The sequence below is a fragment of the Carcharhinus amblyrhynchos genome, chromosome 25 (genome assembly GCF_965287045.1).
Source record: "Carcharhinus amblyrhynchos chromosome 25, sCarAmb.v2.hapA, whole genome shotgun sequence".
Lineage (NCBI taxonomy): Eukaryota > Metazoa > Chordata > Chondrichthyes > Carcharhiniformes > Carcharhinidae > Carcharhinus > Carcharhinus amblyrhynchos.
In genome coordinates, this window is record NC_137348.1 from 20,492,880 (window position 1) to 20,513,918 (window position 21,039).

Genomic DNA, 21,039 nt, shown 5'->3' on the forward strand with positions numbered 1-21,039 from the left:
GGACTCGCTTAGTGCTAGGGGTATGCATGTAGCAGAGTTTGTAAGGAGCATCCAGGAGGACTTCTTGAAACAGCATGTAGATAGTCCAACTAGGGAAGGCACCTGGTATTGGGGAATGAACCCGGCCAGGTGGTTGATATTTCAATCGGAGAGAAGTTTGGGAAAAGTAACCACAATTCAGTAAACTTTTAAGGTACTGATGGATAAAGATAAGTGTAGTCCTCAAATTAAGGTGCTAATTACAACAATGTTAGGCAGGAACTGTCATGTAGATTGGGGGCAGATGTTTGAGGGCAAATCAACACCTGGCATGTGGGAGGCTTTCAAATGTAAGCTGACTGGGATTCAGGACCGACACATTCTTGTAAGAATGAAAATTAAGCATGGCGAGGTTTGGGAACCTTGGATAATGAGAGATCTTGTGAGCCTAGCCAAAGAGAAAAAGGAAGCATTGTCAAGGCTAGGAGGCTGGGAACACACAAAGCAAGTGTGGAATACAAGAAAAGTGGATAGAAAGTTGAGCAAGGAGTAAGAAGGGCTAAAAGGGGTCATGAAAAATCATTGGCCAGCAGGTTTAAAGAAAATCCCAAGGCTTTTTATACATATAAACAGCAAGAGAGTTGGCCCACTCAAGAACTGGGGAACGAATCTATGCGTGGAGCCGATGAAATGAGCAAGGTATTAAATGCTTCACTATTCACCAAAGAGAAGGACTTGGTGGATGATGAATCTGGGAAAGGGTGTGTAGATAGTTTGTCACGTTGGGATCAAAAAGGAGGAGGTATTGGGGTTCTTGAGAAACATTAAGGTAGACAAGTCTCCAGGGCCTGATGAGATATACCCCAAAATACTGAGAGAGGCTAGAGAGAAAATTGTTGGGGCCTCGAGAGAAATCTTTGTAACCTCACTGGCTCAGGGGAGGCCCCAGAAGATTGAAGAATAGCCAGTGTTGTTCCTTTTGTCTAAGAAGGGTAGCAAGAATAATCCAGATAATCACAGGCCGGTGAGCCTTACATCAGCGGTAGGGAAATGATTGGAGAGGATTCTTCAGGTCAGGATTTACTCCCACTTGGAAATGAGTGAATGTATTGTGAGAGACAACATGGTTTTGTGAAGGAGAGGTCATGTCTCATTAACTTGATCAAGATTTTCGAGGAAGTGATGAAGATGATTGAGAGTAGGGCAGTGGACGTTGTTTACATGGACTTCACTCAAGGCCTCATGGCAGACTGGTGCAGAAGGTGAAGTTATATGGGATCAGTCATGAGCTGGCAAGGTAGATACAGAAATGGCTCGAAAAGAAGACAGGGGAGCAGTGGAAGGGTATGTTTCTGAATGAAGGGTTGTGACAGGTGGTGTTCCTAAGGGATCAGTGCCGGGACCTTTGCTGTTTGTAATATATGTAAATGATTTGGAGGAAAATGTAACTGGTTTGATTAGTAAGTTTGCAGATGACACAAAGGTTGGTGGATTTGCACATAGCGATGAGGACCATCAGAGGATACAGCAGCATAGAGATTGGTTGGAGGTTTGAGTGAAGAGATGGCAGATGGAGTTTAATTCTGCCAAACATGAGATAATGCATTTTGGAAGATCTAATACAGATAGGAAATATATAGTAAATGGCAGAACCCTTGAGTATTGCTAGGCAGAGGGATCTGGGTGAATAGGTACACAGGTCACAAAGTGGCAATGCAGATGGAGAAGGTAGCCAAGAAGGCATACGGCATGTTTGCCTCCAACAGCTGGGGCATTGAGTTTAAAAATTGGCAGCTTTTAGATCCTTAGTTAGGCTGCACTTGGAATATAGTGTTCAATTCTGGTTGCCACACTACCAGAAGGATGTGGCAGCTTTGGAGAGGATATAGAAAAGATTTACCATAATGTTGCCTGGTATGGAGGGCATTAGCTATGAGGAGAAGTTGGGGAAACTTGGTTTGTTCTCACTGGAACGATGGAGGTTGAGGGGTGACCTGATAGAAGTCTATGTGATTATGAGGGGCATGGACAGAGTGGATAGTCAGAACCTTTCTCTTAGGTTGGAAGAGTCTGTTACTAGGGGACGTAGGTTTATTGTGTGAGGGGCGAGATTTAAGGGAGATGTATGAGACAGACGGTGTTGAGTGCCTGGAACTCACTGCTGGGGGAGATAGTGAAAGCAAATACGGTAGTGGCTTTAAAGGAGCATCTTGACAAATGCATGAAAAGGATGGGAATGGAGGGATATGGTGCCTGGAAGGATAGGGGGGTTTTAGTTCAGTCAGGCAGCATGGTCACTGCAGGCATGGAGGGCTGAAGGATCTATTCCTGTGCTGTAATTTTCCTTTTGTAGTTTATAGTGCTCAGAATGGGACAGAGGAGAAAAATATTCAATTATTGCTTCCTGACTTGCAGCTGAAAATTCAGGTATTCGGCAGTTCGAAATTGAGGGAGCAACTTGGGTATCCTTCTAAACAGATGTCAGGGCATACAGTACCTACATATACAAATTGGAGTCCTATGACGATAGCTAGGCACCATTTCAGGTACAAACAGATGGGAATGCTTTGACAATGCATGTTCTCACCTAGTATTGAGTGACTTAATCAATGTTTTGTTGTGTGTGTGTGTGTGTGTGTGTGTGTGTGTGTGTGTGTGTGTGTGTGTGTGTGTGTGTGTGTGTGTGTAACAATTCACAATGTATCATGGAGGGAATAAATAGGTTGTGTACAAGTAACACTCCCTCACAATTGTGCAAGGTGAAGAGTAGTGCAATAAATAGAAGTTGGAGAGAACACTAGGCCGAACCAATTGAGCTATAATTTTTGTGGGCTCTGTAGAAGCACTTCTGGGACTATAAAAAGATTCTGGCCTACTGCTGACCTATTCAGATTGTCTCTCAATCTCCGTGTCTTTACTTTGATTATATCTGGATTGTGAGAATGAGTGAACTTTAGATGGCATGAACTGCAAATGGATACACAAACAGATACATGTGGGGTAAACAAGATTGCAATGGAGGAGAGGCATGAATGGCAGGAGTTAATTGTAATTTCAGGCATTTTATCGCTAAATTAATTTGGAACTAAGATGTAATATTCCTTGTTCATCCCTGGCTACTTCCACTGAAACCAGTCATTCTTTCCTTGTCATATTCCTTCCTTGCCAAAAACAAAATGCTGAAGATGTACTACAAGTCTTTACTGAACATCAACCTACTTTGTTTCATTTTATTATTATTAATGAAGTAGTGTCACAACAGCCATTTAATGTTGTCACAGACATCATCTTCAGTGACACATCTGGTCACAGAATCCTTTCCGCACTTATTCCCAGGTGCTCCCCGAGTCCCCCTCCCTGTTGGCTCCTGGCCTTGTTGACTCCCCCAACCGCCCAAAAAAACCTCTTGACTCCGTTATCTACTTCCTTTCTCATCTTGCCCAGCAACTTCCCTTGCTGACTCTTTTCTCCCCCCATCGCTACCTCAGTAGAATAATGGGTTATAGATATGTTAATGAGACCATGATGATATTGATATGTAACTGTGACATCAATAGCCTGATGACCAACAGGCTCCAGGAGAGCAAGGCCCAATCGTCTGTGTTCTGAATACCATGTCGTTGCACTGAGGTCTTGGCAAATAACTTCAAATAATTCATTAAGAATTAACCCATACTGACTATCTGAAGTTTGTCATGGGAGGCAGAAGCTCATCAGGATATGGTAAGACCAGAAAGCATTGTATTAATTAAAGCTCGACAATAATATTGAAACAGCCATGCTGGAGGCCACAATCTGACAAACTTTGGCCATAGATCGGTGGTGAATTGTTATGGATGATGAAAGAAGAAAATTGATCTTTCTCGCTGTGAATTCAGACCCAAAAAATATTGCGATGAGGGGATTGTGAGAGAGACACTGTTGATAGCTGCTGAGCAGTCACTACCCTTTCTACATCCTTTCCAACACACAGGCCCACAGCAAGGGACAATGATGGAAACTTTGGGAAAGTTCAAAAGATACCAAACGGCTGTGGGGTTAAAAAAGAGAGCTCAAACGCCAGGTCTGTACACTTCTATATGCTGTGGGAACCATAACTGATGTTGACTTCATGGCAAGGCATTGAGGAAGCCTTGGCATCACATCACAAGGTTATGGAGGCCTTCTGAGAAATATTTCAAGCCCAAGAAGAATTTGATTATAGAGTAAAATTTAATCAAAGAACCAAAAGCTAGGGGATTCCATTGTTCCCTTCATTAATGATTTATATTGGTTGGAAAGTAATTTGCCATTAGAGCCTTAAAATATGAATTGGAGATTGTATGATAATCATCCTTAATGTATGGACTCCAGGTTAGGAATCTTGCCCACTGAAATGCGCATGGAAGAGCCTTCCAAGATCATTAGGGGCATGAGGAATACTCTTCTACCTACATTCAAGTGTTCCCAATGTGGAACCAACAGACATCTCATAGAGGTTTACAGCATGGAAACAGGCCCTTCAGCCCATTTTGTCCATGTTGCCTTTTTTTTGAAAACCCCTAGACTAATTCCAATTGTCTGCATTTGGTCCATATCCCTCTATATCTATCGTACCCATATAACAATTTAAATGCTTTTTAAAAGATAAAATTGTACCTGCCTCTATTACTACCTCTGGCAGCTTTTTCCAGGCACTCACCACTCTGAGAAAAAATTGTCCCTCTGGATACTTTTGTATTTCTCCCCTCTCACCTTAAACCTATGCCCTCTAGTTTTAGACTCCTCTATCTTTGGGGAAAGATATTGACTATCTATCTTGTCTATGCCCTTATTATTTTATAGACCTCTATAAGGTCACCTCTCAGCCTCCTACGTTCCAGAGAAAAAGTCCCAGTCTATTCAGCCTCTCCTTATAACTCAATTCATCAAGTCCCGGTAGCGTCCTAGTAAAGCACTCCTAGTTTCAATAATATCCTTTTCTGTAATAGGGTGACCAGAATTGCACACAGTATTCCAAGTGTGGTCGTAGCAATGTCTTGTACCACTACAAGCCGTCCCAACTCCTGTCTTCAGTGTTCTGACCGATGAAACCAAGTATGCCGATTGCCGCCTTCATCATTTCTGCCCACCTGTGACTCCACTTTCAAGGAGCTATGAAAATGTACCCCTACATCTTTGTTCTGTAACTCTCCCCAACGCCCCACCATTAACTGAGTAAGTCCTCCCCTGGTTTAATCTACCAAAATACATCACCTTGCATTTGTCTAAATTAAACTCCATCTGCCATTCGTCAGCCCACTGGCCCAATTGATCAAGATCCTATTGCAATTGGAGATAACTTTCTTCACTATCCACTATGCCACCAATCTTGGTGTCATCTGCAAACTTACTAACCATGCCCCCTGTATTCTAGTTCAAATTATTAATATAAACGACATAAGAGGACTCAGTAGTGATCCCTGAGGCATACTGCTAGTCGCAGGTTTCTAGTTTAAAAAACAACTCTCTGCAATCACCAGAAGCCAATTTTATATCCATTTACATACCTCACCCTGGATCCCGTGAGATTTAACTTTATGCAACAGCCTACCATGCGGTGCTTTGCTAATGTCTATGTAGACAACATCAACTGCACTGCTCTCATCTATCACCTTGGTTACCCCTTCAAAAAACTCAATTAAGTTTGTTAGACATGATTTTCCACCCTCAAAGCCATGTTGACTGTCCCTAATCAATCTTTGCATCTCTAAATGCCTGTAGATCCTGTCTCTCAAAATACCTTCCAACAATTTACCCACCATAGATGTGAGGCTCACTGGCCTGTAGTTCCCAGGGTTTTCTGCACAGCTCTTTTTAAACAACGGTACAACACTCTTCAATCTTCAGGTGCCTCACCCGTGACTATCGATGATTCAAATATCTCAGCTAGGGGGCCCGTAATTTCCTCCCTGGCCTCCCACAACGTCTTGAAATACACTTCATCGGGTCCCGGGTATTTATCTACCTCGATGTGCTTTAAGTTTTCCAGTACATTTCCATTTGTAATATGTGCACTCTTCAAGACATCACTGTTTATTTTCCCCAAGTTCCCTAACATCCATGTTTTTCTCAACAAGTTGAGAAATATTCATTTAGGATCTCACCTCATCTGTTGTGGATCCACACATAGATGACCTTGTTGATCCTTAAGAGGCCCTACTCTCTCCCTTGTTACTCTTTCGTTCTTTATGTATTTGTAGAAGCTCTTTGGATTCTCCTTTGCCTTATCTGCCAAAACAATTTCGTGTCCCCCTTTTTGCCCTCCTGATTTCTCTCTTAACTCTACTCCTACACCCCTTCTTCTCTTCGAGATTCACTTGATCCCAGCTGCCTATACATGTCATGTGCCTCTTTCTTCTTCTTGACCAGGGCCTCAATATCCCGAGTCATCCAGGATTCCTGACTTCTGCCAGCTTTGCCCTTCACTTTAAGAGGAATGTGTTTACCCTGAACCCTAGTTAACTCACTTTTGAAAGCATGCCACTTACTGGATGAACCTTTGCCTTCTCACAGACTCCCCCAATCAACTTTTGAAAGTTCCTGCTGATACCGTCAAAATTGGCCTTGCCTCAATTTAGAATTTTAAGTTTTGGGACAGACCTATCATTCTCCATAGCTATCTTAAAACTAATAGAATATTGGTCACTGGTCCCAAAGTGATCCCTCACTAACACCTCTGTCACCTGCCCTTCCTTATTTCCCAAGAGGAGGTCAAGTTTTTGCCCCCTCTAGTTGGGCCATCCACATACTGAATGAGAAATTCCTTGTGAATACACTCAACAAATTTCTCTCCATCCAACCCTCTAATACTATGGCTGTCCCAGTCAATGTTGGGAAAATTAAAATCTCTGACTATTACCACCCTATTTTTTTCTTGGAGCTATCTATAATCTCCTTACGTATTTGCTCCTCAATTTCCTACTGACTATTTGGAGGCCTATACTACAACCCAATCAGTGATTTCCTCTTTTTATTTCCCAGTTTTACCCACATAGCCTCAGTGGCCGAACCCTCGGATATATCCCCCCTCAGTATGTCCATGATGCTTTCCCTAATCAGAAATGCAACTCCCCCCTCCTCTCAACTGCTGTTCTATCTTTCCTATAGCATCTGTACCCTGGAACATTTAAGCTGCCAATCCTGTCCCTCCCTTAGCCATGTTTCAGTAATTGCTATAATATCCCAGTCCCACGTACCCATCAGTGCCCTGAGTTCATCTGCCTTGCCCATCAGGCCTCTTGCATTGAAATAAATGCAGCTTAATCTGGACTTGCCATGTTCTGTTTCTTGCTTTTGCCTGATCTGTCTGGTACTAGGATTACTAGTCATGATGTGGAGATGCCAGCGTTGGACTGGGGTAAACACAGTAAGAAATCTGACAACACCAGGTTAAAGTCCAACAACTTTATTTGATAGTAAACCCACAAGCTTTCGGGGTTTGCACCTTCGTCAGGTGAGTGGAGAGTTCTGGTCTCAAACCTTAGAGCATGTAAAGGCACACACAGTTTACAGAATATAGTATTCTGTAAACTGTGTGTGCCTTTATGTGCTCTGTTATTGTTAACCTGGTATTGTGAGACTTCTTACTAGGATTGCTGACATTGTCTTTACTAATTAATGTGCCCTCTTTAACTTCTGTGCTGTCCTCAAACTTCTCTGTCTCCCTACTGCTTTGGATCCCCGTCCCCCTTGCCAAACTAGTTTAAACCCTCCTGAGTGGCCAGGATGTTAGTCCCCCTCCAGTTCAAATGTAACACATTCTTCTTGAACAGACCAGCCCTTCTCCAGTGAATCTCTGTGAAAATTGCCCAGTGGAGAGAGCTGAATGCTTTGTCAGTGATGAGACTGGTCATTTCAAACAGTTTTGTAAATCAAAAACTGCATGTGGCAGGGGAGAAAAATTATAATGTTCCCAGCCATTTTTGAGGCCTGATTCCTATGAGAGGTCAAAGAAGCTGATGAATAACTCTGGTCTGTGGATATGAAAGTCCAAGGCTATAGAACAATTTAAACTCAACATCATTGTAGGAGTCTGTCTTTCCAGGCACATTGGACTGGTTTCAACACAGGCTTAAAAAAATCAAAATCAAACCATCTGTGACAAAGCCACAAGGGTCTGGAGTCTCAGATCTCCAATTGAAGGGTCAGGTCACTACCACCTTTTGGGCATGAAGAAAAATAAGTACATGAAATCCTTTTATACTTTATAGAAACAGGCAATTTCTCTGCTCAGCAGATCAGCGTGTTTAAGACCATCTTGTATATAACAAAAACTTGGTGAGCTTTCAGTGGAGGACAATAAAATAACATTCAAGGATTTTCTAAAGTTCCTTAGAGAATCAACAGATTTTAATGCAGCAGCAACATTTGAGGTTCACTCATTTATACAGTGAGTCATTCTTTATTGCAAAAGCACCTTGCACTGGATTACAGGAGGAGATTGCAGATCTCTTGCTTATTTCGCAGATGGGCTAGAGCAAGGAAATTTGAATGCGCTGTAACCAATCGTGAGAGGAGTTTTTAAGACCTTTTGAGTCAGAGGTTGACAGCATGGGAACAGACCCTTTGGCCCAACTTGTCCACACCACCCAGTTTTTACCAAATTGCCCATGTTTGGTCCATACCAGTCTTACCCATGTAACTGTCTAAATGCTTTTTAAAAGACAGAATTATACTCACTCCCACTACTATCTCTGACAACTGCTTCCAGACACTGTCAGCCCTCTGTGTGGAAAAAATTGCCCCTCTGGACCCTTTTGATATTTTCCTGAGAAGTAAATTCATGAGAAGTAAACTGTTTGCAGAATTAGCTGACGTGTTGGAAGGCACGGTCCTGGATCTCATTGCATTCTGACTTCACTGCCAATGCAGGTGAAATTTCTTGTCTTTTTAAGGAGTCTGTTGGAAGAGCTGAAATTGTCTATTTGTCGTACAGCACCCACCAATGAAATACATTGTAAACCGCTGACTGACCACAGGGCTATCCAGAGAGAAAGAAATGCTTGATTCATAATTGGATTAAATTATTGGGAAATGCAGAGTTCACTTGTTGTGAAAGTAAGCTGCAGTCCACACTTCAGTCTCAATCAGCAAGTCATGCATATGTTGGCATAGACTACTGCTGAAGTGTCCTATGCAAGAATTTTGTCTCAATCCAGGTCTGGGAGTTTATTCCATCTTTGAAGATCGTGTAACCTGACCTCCTCATGGTGACACCATCATTCCATTGCCTACAGTGGAGAATCCTCACTGAAACAGATGCAGAAATGTGACCACTACCTACAGGGAATGCAAGTCATACCCCACGAGTAGTAGGAAAGTACTCTTCTCCATATCCATATTCAGGATGTTTGTCAATCTTCTCATTTTCCAGATATATTCAAATCTGTTATTCAATACTTTTGTTATCAATACAGCTGTGAAGTTCTTTTTGAATTTGAAAATGCTTAATTTTCTTATGTTCCCTCTTTGCACATTGAGGAAAGGCCTAAGATTCCAGAGAGAATGTTAATTTGTCCTCTTATTCAAGAAGGTGTGATTGTCTGTGTCTTGGAAATTTTCTCTCTTGAATTAGTCTTTCGTTGAATGGGTTTCACAACCCTTGCAGACAAGTTGTCATTAGAGATTGCAGCCTAGTTACCAGCAGTTTTAGGAAGCCACTAACCCACACCACCAATATATTTGTCTTCCAGATAAAAAATGTGTGACAACATGTGTTCTTCAAGAGAGCCAAGAACACTTGGAGTTTGAAGACTTGGGTGATTGTGATTTTGAAGGGGAGGTGTGAAGAAGGAGGTAGAAGGAAGGATAGGAGTTGGATCAAAACTGTAAACATTATAGGAGGTATACAGGCAATGGAAAATGTAAGTAGTTTAACAAGAGTGTAACAGCTTGAGATTATACTTTGGAGGGGAGGTAGAATCATGGATTAATGAAAGTATTCATGAGACCATGATGATTTTAGTGATGTAATTGTGACATCAGTAGTCAGATGACTGGGAGCTTCAAGAGAGCAAAGTGGAGAATAATGTGTCCTGAATATCATGGTGCTTCCCTGAGATCTAGTATATAATTCTTAATAAATTGTTTGAAGGTGAGGTATAGTTTAACTATATCTCAAGTCTGTAATAGGGAAGCAAGGCCTCATCAAAGGACAGTACTAGCAGAAAGTATTGTTAGTAAAACATCATTGAAACTCAGCAAGTACATTGAACTCCCCTGACTCGCAGTTTTGTTAATTCCCTCCCAGCTTTCAATCTTACACTGGTCTTTGGGGTTTATTTTTCAATTACTTCTGTTTCCACTTCTGGCTTCCATTTCTGAAAGTCCTGATTTCCATCTAGTGGCAGAAGTGAATTAGTGCAGGTAGTTAGGACTTCAGCTGCTAAACTTCTGCCATTAGATGGAGGCTGGTCAATCTAATAATATTATGTACTGAGGTGAGTATTGTACAGTACTGTTAATTGTATATTTATCAATTTTGTACAAAGGCACAGACATTCAAAGACTGGTACAGCACAGCAAGGTAATTCTCAAACAAATACAAGTCGGAAGAGAGCAAAAAAAAATTACCAACACCATTTGGTTTGGATTATTCGGTGCATCCAGTGCCTCCCACCGCACAAGTAACAAAATGATATATCTAAGGATGAGGGATAATAGGATACAGCAACAATTGGCTCAGCAGTGCACTACCAAGTTCGCAGGGGAACAGTGACAGAACCACAGGACTTATGGAAAAACTTGCAGGAGCACATTAGACAATGTGGGGTCCAGAACTTTTAATATATGGGTCCCAAACTTTATGGAATGTATCTGATTTAACTCAAAGTAAACAAGTCAAAAATTTCATTAGTAGATATTTGAGAATGATTTTATGTCAATTCTGGATTGAAGGAGATGGGCGGCATGGTAGCAAGTGGTTAGCACTGCTGCTTCACAGCTCCAGGGACCTGGGTTTGATTCATGGCTTCAGTCACTGTCTGTGTGGAGTTTGCATATTTTCCTTGCGTCTGTGTGGGTTTCCTCCTACACTCCAAAGATGTGCAGGTTAGGTTGATGGCCATGCTAAAATTGCCCCTTAGTGTCCTGAGATGCGTAGGTTAGAGGGATTAGTGGGTAAATATATAGGGATATGGGCGGTAGGGCCTGGGTGGGATTGTGGTCGATGCAGGCTCCATAGGCCAGATGGCCTCTTTCTGTGCTGTAGGGTTTCTGTGATTCTATGAGATGCGCAAGGGATATTCTTCAGTGCTGCGAATGTTAGGATATTGTACAGCCTTTTTCCATTTGCATCTCTCATCTTATCTGGGAGACCTAATGTCAGATACAAGGGATTAAACTCCCAGGCTGTGTTGGAGATCCTCTAGTTCTTTAAGAACATTAAACCAATAGGCCTTAATCTTGATACAAGACCAAAAACAATGCAGGTAATCCCCCACATCTATCTTATACTACTGGCACACTGAGGATATGGCGGGGTCAAGTATGTGCCGCAAGCTTGGAGTAATATGTAGTCGGTTCAGTATCTTAAACTGAATTTCTTTTGTTCTATTACAGCCCGAGAAAGACCAAATCTAGCCACCACATCTATAATAGCAGGAACTGAGACACTTGGCTCGAAGATGAATAGGAACACATCACCTTGTGCAGCCTATCTCCACATGACAACCCATTAGCCTGGGGGTCATATCTAACAGTTTCAGCCAAAGGTTCAATAGACAAAGCAAACAAAAGGAGAGATGGGACATCTGCTGGCCCTTCTCTGAATGCCAAAATTCTCCAACTTACAACCGTTTGTAAGGATTGCTGCTATTGACAGCACTTCTCAGGGAGCACTTGAATCTGTTTCACAATGTCCTCTCCTAACCAGATTTCCACAACGTCCTCTCCTAACTAGATTTCCACAACGTATAGAACAAATAATTTCATTCTACTCTTTCAGAGGCTTTTTTGGCATCCAGGGTGATCATTAACCTATGTAACGCATGCTTTCAGAAGACTTGGATAATATTGCATTATTGCATGAGTTCCAACCTATATTAAATCCAGTCTGATCTCCCTGGACAATCTCACAGGAAGAACCTTCAAGCGCATTGCCTGAGATTTAGATAACACTTTCAAATTAACATCCAATAAAGAAATGGGACTGTAAGAAGTGCATTCCTCAGGATTGTTGCCTGATTTTCAGGATTAAGGAAATACTCACCTCATGGAGCAATTGTGGTGGCAAACCTATCTCAAATGAATGATTATACATAACAAATAATGGATTGATTAACAAGTCTTTAAATTCGTTGTAGAATTCACATTCAAGACTTTCAGGCCCAGCCTGAAGCTTCTTTAGGGCAGAAATCGGAGCATTCAAATCGGTTCTCAGATCCTCTCACACAAAGGGAAGTTCGAGAAGAGAAGAAATGCTGGAGTATTCTCAGCTTGTTCCACTGATACAAATTGGCGTAAAGGCTTTTAAATGCCTAATTACTATCTTCTGCCCCAATGCTTCTATTTCCCTTGAGTCTTCCACTGAAGCTGTCGTCCTAGAGTTCGATTCCTTCCTGATAGGAGAAGTTATTCCCATGATCACACAACTTTTGCTTAGCAAACCTCAAACTCCTCTCTGCATACTGGGTCAACAAAAGACTCCTATACTGTTCTAAATACACCAATTTCCTTCGGCTTCACATGACACACATTCCTACTCAGCTTTCAGGACTTACAATTGAAACAGCTGCTCATCAATCAACATTTCTTTCTAGCCAGGAATGAGGTTACCAAACTTCAAGCAAACACCTTGCAGGTCTCCCTCAGAATAGAGGGGCTCTAGAAAGAAAATCAACCAACTGTGGTCTTGAGAAGTACAGGATGTTTTAATGATGCATCAAACCTCTAGGACCTGGGCTGAGGGTGGGTCCCCTTGGAAAAAAAATTATTTAAAAAAAAAAACGAGCACGGTCAGAGATCACAATGCTATGTCTAGTACAAGAGGCAACTGACTGCAGGGACCACCTTTGGTACAAAAAAAAGTCCATTCTGGTGTGGCACAAATGAGGAAACTTCTTATCCTTGGGATTCAGAGTTCACCACACATCCATAACCTTTCACAAACCGAGGCTAGTGCCCTAGCTTGCTGGGTAAGAGTTTCTCGTAACAGGAATTTATAATTTAGTGGGTTAAGATGGCAATTAAAATTACCACCTGAGGACAAATCAGCAAAATCCATAATGACCTTGGTGACAAAGTTCGGGGAATAATTAGAGGGAACCATACACATTAATTATCAACACGTTCTCCCCATACGTCAGCCCTTTGACAACTATATACCTACCCTGTTCTGTTTGTCCTGCAGCTTTCCAAACTAAAAGGCAGATTTTTATTAACCAACATTGCTACCCCTGGACCACTGGTCGAGAAAAAAGCAAGAAGCACCTCCTTGAGCTTGAGTACTCCCGGTCATCCAGATGAGTTTCTTGCAGTAGCACCGTGTCAACTTAAGAAAAGATAGAGGTCTTCTTAATAGGGTGATGAATTCCCTGCACGTACCTGGAGCAAATGCTTATAGTAGCTACTGCCATTGCTTATTCAACTGCAAAAAAATGCAGGATATTAGCACCGGTAAAACGGCAGTTAAAATGTCAAGGATTTTTGCACCACGCTTGGTCGTGCACTAAAGGAAGCTTTCCCCATTCCCAGCTATAATGAAGATGCCAACGATGCAATGCAACATCACTTCTTAGGATATGTAAACTGTTGAGCTTCCAATGTTTGAACTTACAATGTATTTTGCTTACTAGCAGCTACATACATCATTAATCAGGGACCCATTATCTGCAAACAAAAGAAATATATTCAAGCTTGAACCTTTTTTTTGAATTATACGAGAACTTGAATTTGTAGTTCTCCATTGCTTTCACGATGACAATATCTCAGTCAACCAGAGTCGATTAGCAACCAATATCTTTGTTTGTCTCAATAGCAAATTTGGCTGCAATGTGTTTGATCCCTTTTATCTTGTTTGATATATCCTTAAAGAGTTCTAATAAATTTAAATATTGCTGAAAAGGGAAATATGTTGCCAAAGTTTTTGTCTTGCACTCCTCAAGACAAATGCAAGAATTTCAAACAATGATAACAGCTGATACTGCAGGAACAAAGGGTGCAAGACTAACATGTCTCCCCAACACTCATCCCGCCATGACCCCACTAGAACAAGCCCCCAACCAGCCAAATCCCATTTGTTTACGTTATTGTTTCCTTGATCTGTCATTTTCACTGGGCTTTTTAAACCAATGACCAGTGCAGTAAATAAAAAGGGTGTGGCCTTTCAGAGTTCACTGGTGTTGTACTTCACTGTGACCTTTGTGGACTCTTGCTGCAGATCCCAGCAGCTTCAGCCAGTGGAGGTTTCGGCAAAATTTTCAAGAATAGGTATGTGCACTTTAATTTCTTGTAATCCATGACTTTATACTGCTGGGTGGAAGATATGGCCCACTATCTTAGGGCACATGTCTACTTGTTTTTCACACCGCAACATTTTTGAGAACTTGAAGTTACTGACCAGGATTTTGTGGGAAATTGAAGGTACAGATCTGCTCCCATTTTTACCATGCTTTCTTTGTCACTCTTGGTTTGAGTTAAAAGAGAACTAATAAAATTGAACAAAAGTTTGAAATGAAAAAATATGATGCATTCTTTTAAAACTAGTTTTTTGTAATGTGCTAGTTTAATTTTCATTACTTTATTCTGCTTTTTCTTGGAAATGCCTTTTATTCTCATTTAGCTATTATATCCCTTTACGCTTCCTGTCAAGTTAGGGATCGTCTTTGGCAGCAATTATCACTGAAATTGCACTATTGAAATACTGCACTTTTCTGAAAAACTGTCCTATAAATAACTGTTAAAAAGTTATATGAGAAACTATAAGATGTAAAGAAACATTGTACCAAATACACTTCAGTCCATATTATTTTTTAAAAATTAAAGTGTATTGCAAAGATTTCTAATTGTTTTATTTTTGAATCATTTAGATTCCATGTTATAGCTATCTATCCTTCTAGGAAGTCAGAATAAATCTAGTATTTGCCCACCTTATTGAATATGAGGTGGCACGAAACGTTCTAAGGAAGGCTGATGAACTTCAAATAATCCTTATTGACTATTAAATATCCTATGCATTTCAATTTAAATTTCTGAGAATTGAAAAAATATCCTAAAAGCAGATGGATTTTGAAAAATCAAAACAGATGTTGATGGAACATTGCAGAGAGTAACTTCCATAATTTTAAACTGGTGAACTTCAGAATATTAAATGAATAGTATAACAATTACACAAAAACAATTTCCAGCAAGCAGCTCTTAGAGATGAATTTAAACTTTGCATGTCACTTATAAAAAGCGATGCAGCCTCCATAAAGTCCATAAGCCACTGTTTATATTTTGAGTACTGCTTATTCTGTTAAATTGGATGTTTCCAATGAACAATTTAAATCTTTAACATTACCTAATAATGTGAAAGCGTTTGTTTGCACATGTCATTAAAGGGACCATGCATTCAGAATTTTGAAACCTCGTGACAGTCTGTTCAAGGTACTGAAATTCATTGTGTGACAAAAAGTTAAGTAATTCTCTTTAATGAAAATATAATGGAGGATATGAAGCAACAACATAAGGACATGGCATTGTTTGAATGTACATTTAAACTGGGGGAATGAGATTTGAGCAGCTGTAAATTCAATTTACGTCCTAAAAGAGATAAGCTAGCGTTACGCTTACAGGATTTGCAAATGATGTGAAGCCAAGTAGATTTCCTTTAATGCTATTTGCTGTTTCAGAACTGTTCAATAGACATCCTGCTGAGGCATAGTCACTCTGTATCAATTGAAATCAGTGAATGTGGAACAGAAGTTATTAAAAAAAAAATTAAGTTGTGTGCATGTGATTATAGAAAAACAGCAGTGCTTTTTCATCTGCATGAAGGTTTTCCATAGGCAGTCTATTGAAATGATGCTAAGTATTCTTTTATTTAAGAGACTGTAAAAATGTGTGCTGTTTTGGTGCTTCAGGTTAGATAAATGCCCATTCAGATGTAAGAATGACCAGACTTCTGATTTTATTTTTAAGGTCAAGCAGGATTCTTGTGATGCAGTGTAAAGAAACGTGATATGGAAAGTTCTTTTGAAAAAAAAACAAAAAATTAAAGCATGTATTAAAACCTTATTCAAAATAAAATGTTACAATCACCAGAGTTTGGTGTGAATAGTTGTAGTGAAATATGTATTCTATTTCTGTTTGATGTTTTGAATTTTAAAATTCAAGAAATTCTAAAGAATCATTAATTTAAGGGTCACATAAAAATATGCAAGTAATTAATGAGCATAAAAAATGGCAAACGTTAGTGATTATTTATTTTTAATCTTAAATAATCCCAACACAGAAGCTTCCTTAAACATTATTCCAGGAAATTAACTCAGTTAGCAGTTGACAGTTTTTAAAATCAATACAAAATTTATGTTTTCTTATGTGAAGAAACCACTTTGGAAACTAGTCTTCAAAGTTTCTATTAAAATTGACCATTCACACCAAGTAGACTGTATTAGGCAACAGCTGGAACTAGGCCTCTTTGCAAGTAGAATTATGGTGGGTTGTCATACACATTTGCCTAGTGAGAAGTAGTTTGGTATTACATAGGTTTCAGGGTTAACCTCATTTCATTGTATTGGTTACTTGGATCAGCATTTGTGATTAGGATTGAGGCATAGCTGTACAACCATCAATGATGTGATGGCTAAGGTGTTCAGTGCATAGTTATTCAGTGACTGATCAGGTTTAATAAGCTTGTCAAGGCAGGCAATGAATGAAGTTTTCCTAAGTATTTTAACTGATTGGTATCCTCCCCTTGCATTGTATTAAAGAATTTGAATTGCTTTCCATTATTGTCCTTTTACATCTCTCGCTTTATCCGTAAGTATTCTTTTACCTTGTCATATATAGTAAAAACCTGGCAAATTGCTTGGCCTGAGCATTGCCAGCCCTATGGCTGTCTAGTCCCACCTTAACCCCCACCTTCCATTGTTGGTGTTAGGCGCATTGGTGGGCATGCAGGACAACAATTTGTCACTGTCAAGGACCAAGGAGGAGTCCATCTTTAAGTTGGCTGGGGGAACACAGAGATTCCTCTCGCTATGGCATCTGTTCCATCTCTCTGTGGTGCTGTAAGCACAGAGGCACTGCACCTTCAGCCTCCATACCTGTTCCTGTCTTTTGTGGACAACAGATGCTCTCTCCTTCCTGCAGTAGCAGGATGCAACAACACTTGCCAAGTCCATGAACTCGCCACAATACCTCCACAAGCACTTCAGAACACTATCAGAGACTTGAAATAGCAGAAATTATTAAAAGTCACCTTGGCTACTAGTTGGTTGCCTGGCTGTTTAAGTAAAGTTACTGCATGGCCTCTCTTGCAGTTGAATGCTTGATCTTTGGTAAGTGACAAGCAAATTTGTTCAGTGGACTTCTATAGTCCAAACTGGTTGGGCTGAGTGATGTCAGGATAACACCACTTCAGTTCTTCTAGCACATTGGGGAATTAATCAGTATGTGTTGCACTGGAAGCAGTTTGCATGACAATATGCACGCCAGAAGGGCATTCAGCTTCTGGCACCATATCGAATAGTACTTTGAATTCAAATCATATCCAATGCACTCGTATTTATGTTTGTAGGTAGGGAATATAGTAGATGGATGGTTGCAATTCTTTCAGTGCAATTCAGATGATAAATCTGGAATATTAAAAAAAATATATGCAAGGATAGCTCACTGGAATGGAGTTTCAGATGGGTACAAAAATAGTTTTTGGACTAATGTTGAAATGTTCCTCATGCAAGGAGATCAATGTGTGGAGTGGGCTTCCAGTCCAAAAGAAAAAGCAAAAATTCAGGCTGCATTGGGGTACTTAATTTTTTTTTGCTCAAGTGAAATAAGATGAGCCAAATTACCTTGTTTAACAGCAGTTGGCTTTTGTGATTTTGTGAAAAGTTAGTTATAAAAATGATTGCCACCCAAAACCTGAGATAAGCTGTGAAGAACCTGGTTTACTTAAGATACTTGCATTTGCAAATTATGGAGTTAGTTCCTCAAATGACAGTGATGAAAATGATGAATCGGTTTACTTGGTAGCTAGATTTTTGAATTTTTCAGATTGGAATGTTATCTATGCTTCTGTGGCACAGTGGTTAGCACTGCTACCTGTCGGCATCAGGGACCTGGTTCGATTCCTGGCTTGGGTCACTGTTAGTGTGGAGTTTAGATGTTCTCCTGTGTCTGCGTGGGTTTTCTTGGGTGCTCCAGTTTCCTCCCACAATCCAAAGATGCGCAGGTTAGATGGATTGGCGATGCTAAATTGCTTATTAGTGTATGAGGAATTAGCAGGGTAAATACATGAGATTATGGTGATAGGGCCTGGGTGGGATTGTTGTTGGTGCAAGCTCGATAGGCCAAATGGCCTCTTTCTGCACTGTGGAGATTCTATGATTCTTCTGATTTTTGAAGTTAGCTTCAATTATTGATGGCAGCATCTGTCATTTCATCTCTTATTCTACTCCACTTGCGATCATTCAAAAACTCTGCCAGCCAATTCTATTACATAGCAAATCCTGTTCACCCTTCGTTCTTTCTGTTGTTGATTGATTTTATATTGGTTGCTGGTCCCATAATGTGACATTGCAAAATGTTGATCTTTGTACTTCAATTTCTTCATGGTTAAATGCATCACTAGCAGTATAACTAGCCCTGTATCCTCCATTGATCCCACATTCTTGGGTTCTTTGATTTTTGTTTTCAAATGCAAATAGAACCAAAACAAAAAAGATATCGAACTTTACTTCTGGTTGCTGTATTTTGGTTTAAAGTTGTCTGACCCTGCATGCTACGAGATCCAGACTAAAGAAACTAGAACTTTCAATTGTTTTATATATTTTTGTTCATTAAATAGGCTGGAAACAACATTAGCAAAATAATTTCATGAAAATCTGTCCTTGAATTAAGTTCAATTGGGTGGTACTCATGTTGAATATTCTGCTAATATAAATGAATTGATGTAACAATTAGTTATTCAAATTAAATGTGTTCTTTTAAATACAAGAACATTCGCTCAGTATGCAAAAAATGTTAGGACCTAAAACAACATAACATAAAAGATCAACTTTATTCCCTGAGTTATAAGTGCATTATAACCATAAACTGCAGATCATTAATTCTTTTGTTTCCTTTCAGGTTTTTACAGTGACCGCCCACTAGAAAATGACTCGTCTAATCCTAGTAAGTTTTTTTGCACATTGTACAAGAGTGATTCTAGTAACTGTCTATCCGGCTTCATTGTAGAAAAACTGAACACCATAATGACTCCCCACCCCCACCCCATTTATCCAGTGATTATTGTAATATCAATCGATTATTGAGAGATTATTGTAACATCAATGTTTCAAACCACAATTCTGATAACTTAAATGGAGTCGTAGAAGTTCACAGTATGGAAACAGGCCCTTCAGCTCAACTTGTCCGTGCTGCCCTTTTTTTAAAACCACTAAGCTCTTCCCATTGGCTGTGTTTGGCCCATATCGCTCCATACCCGTTTTAACAATGTAATTGTTCAAATGCTTTTCAAAAGACAAAATTGTACCTGCCTCTACTACTACCTCCTGGCAGCTTGTTCCAGATACTCACCACCCTTTTGTGTTTTTTACAAAAAATGCCCCTCTGGACCTTTTTGTTTCTCTCCCCCCTCATCTTTAACCCAAGCACTCTAGTTTTAGACTCCCCTACCTTTGGGAAATGAAACTGCATTGTATATTTTAAGAATTGCTTAATTTTCTCTGTACTAATGGGTAGCTTTGACGTAGAACTTGACTTCGGTTGTCAGCATGGTGTACAACTTACCACTGGATAAAGTTTCAAGGTGGGTATTCAAGATGCAGTTGACGATGTATGCCAGTTTCTTTTTAGGATTATATTTTGGGAAGACAGCTATGCTTATTATTTAATTGGGAAAGTAATTTATTTTTCTACTATGAAGAATTATATTTGACCCAAAAAAATGAACTGGCATTTGTGAAGCTGATTTCACTGATTTTTGTTTAGAGCAGAGTTTGGGAAAAATAATAACTTCCTAAAGTTAGAAAACCTTGATTTAATTTATTATTGTCACATGTATTAACATACAGTGAAAAGTACTGTTTCTTGTATGCTATACAGACAAAACATACCGTTCATAGAGAAGGAAATGAGAGAGTGTAAAACGTAGTGTTACAGTCATAGGGTGTAGAGAAAGATCAACTTAATGCAAGGTAAGTCCGTTTAAAAGTCTGTCAGCAGCAGGGAAGAAACTGTTCTTGATTTGATTGATACATGATTTCAGACTCTTGTATCTTTTTCCCGAAGGAAGAAGATGGAAGAGAGAATGTCCAGGGGGGTTTCCTTAATTATGCTGCCCGCTTTGCCAAGGCAGCGGGAAATGTCGACAGAGTCAACGGATGGGAGGCTGGTCTGCGTGATGGATTGGGCTGCATTCATGATCTTTTGTAGTTCCTTGCGGTCTTAGGCAGAGCAGGAGCCATACCAAGCTGTGGTACAACCAGAAAGAATGTTTTCTATGGTGCATCTGTAAAAGTTGGTGAGAGTCGTAGCTGACATGCCAAATTTCCTTAGTCTTCTGAGAAAGGAGAGGCATTGGTGGGCTTTCTTAACTATAGTGTCGACACGAGAGGACCAGGACAGGTTGGTGATCTAGATACCTAAAAACTTGAAGCTGTCAACCCTTTCTACTTCATCCCCTTTGATGAATACAGGGACATGTTCCCCTTTAAGCTTTGTGAAGTTGATGACAATCTCCTTTTTGTTGACATTGAGGGAGAGGTTATTGTTGCCACACCAGTTCACCAGATTCTTTATCTCATCTCTGTATTGTCTCGTCGTTGTTTGAGATCCAACCCACTATGGTGGTGTCTCAGCAAACTTGAAAATCAAATTTGAGGGGAATTTGCCCGC

At 40.1% G+C, this 21,039-nt stretch overlaps 1 protein-coding gene across 2 annotated transcripts in view; it reads left to right on the forward strand.

Moving 5' to 3' along the window:
• LOC145358136 (nuclear receptor subfamily 6 group A member 1-like) overlaps positions 1 to 21,039 on the forward strand; it is a 379,208-nt gene that overhangs the window by 27,056 nt on the left and 331,113 nt on the right. Inside the window, exon 2 of one of the 2 annotated variants that reach the window (XM_080211815.1) lies at positions 19,270 to 19,314. The exons of the other annotated variant lie outside the window; for it this stretch is intronic. Within the exon in view, the coding sequence (XP_080067941.1) occupies positions 19,270 to 19,314 (45 nt within the window). The remainder of the gene's footprint in view (positions 1 to 19,269; positions 19,315 to 21,039) is intronic. 2 annotated transcript variants of the gene reach the window in all.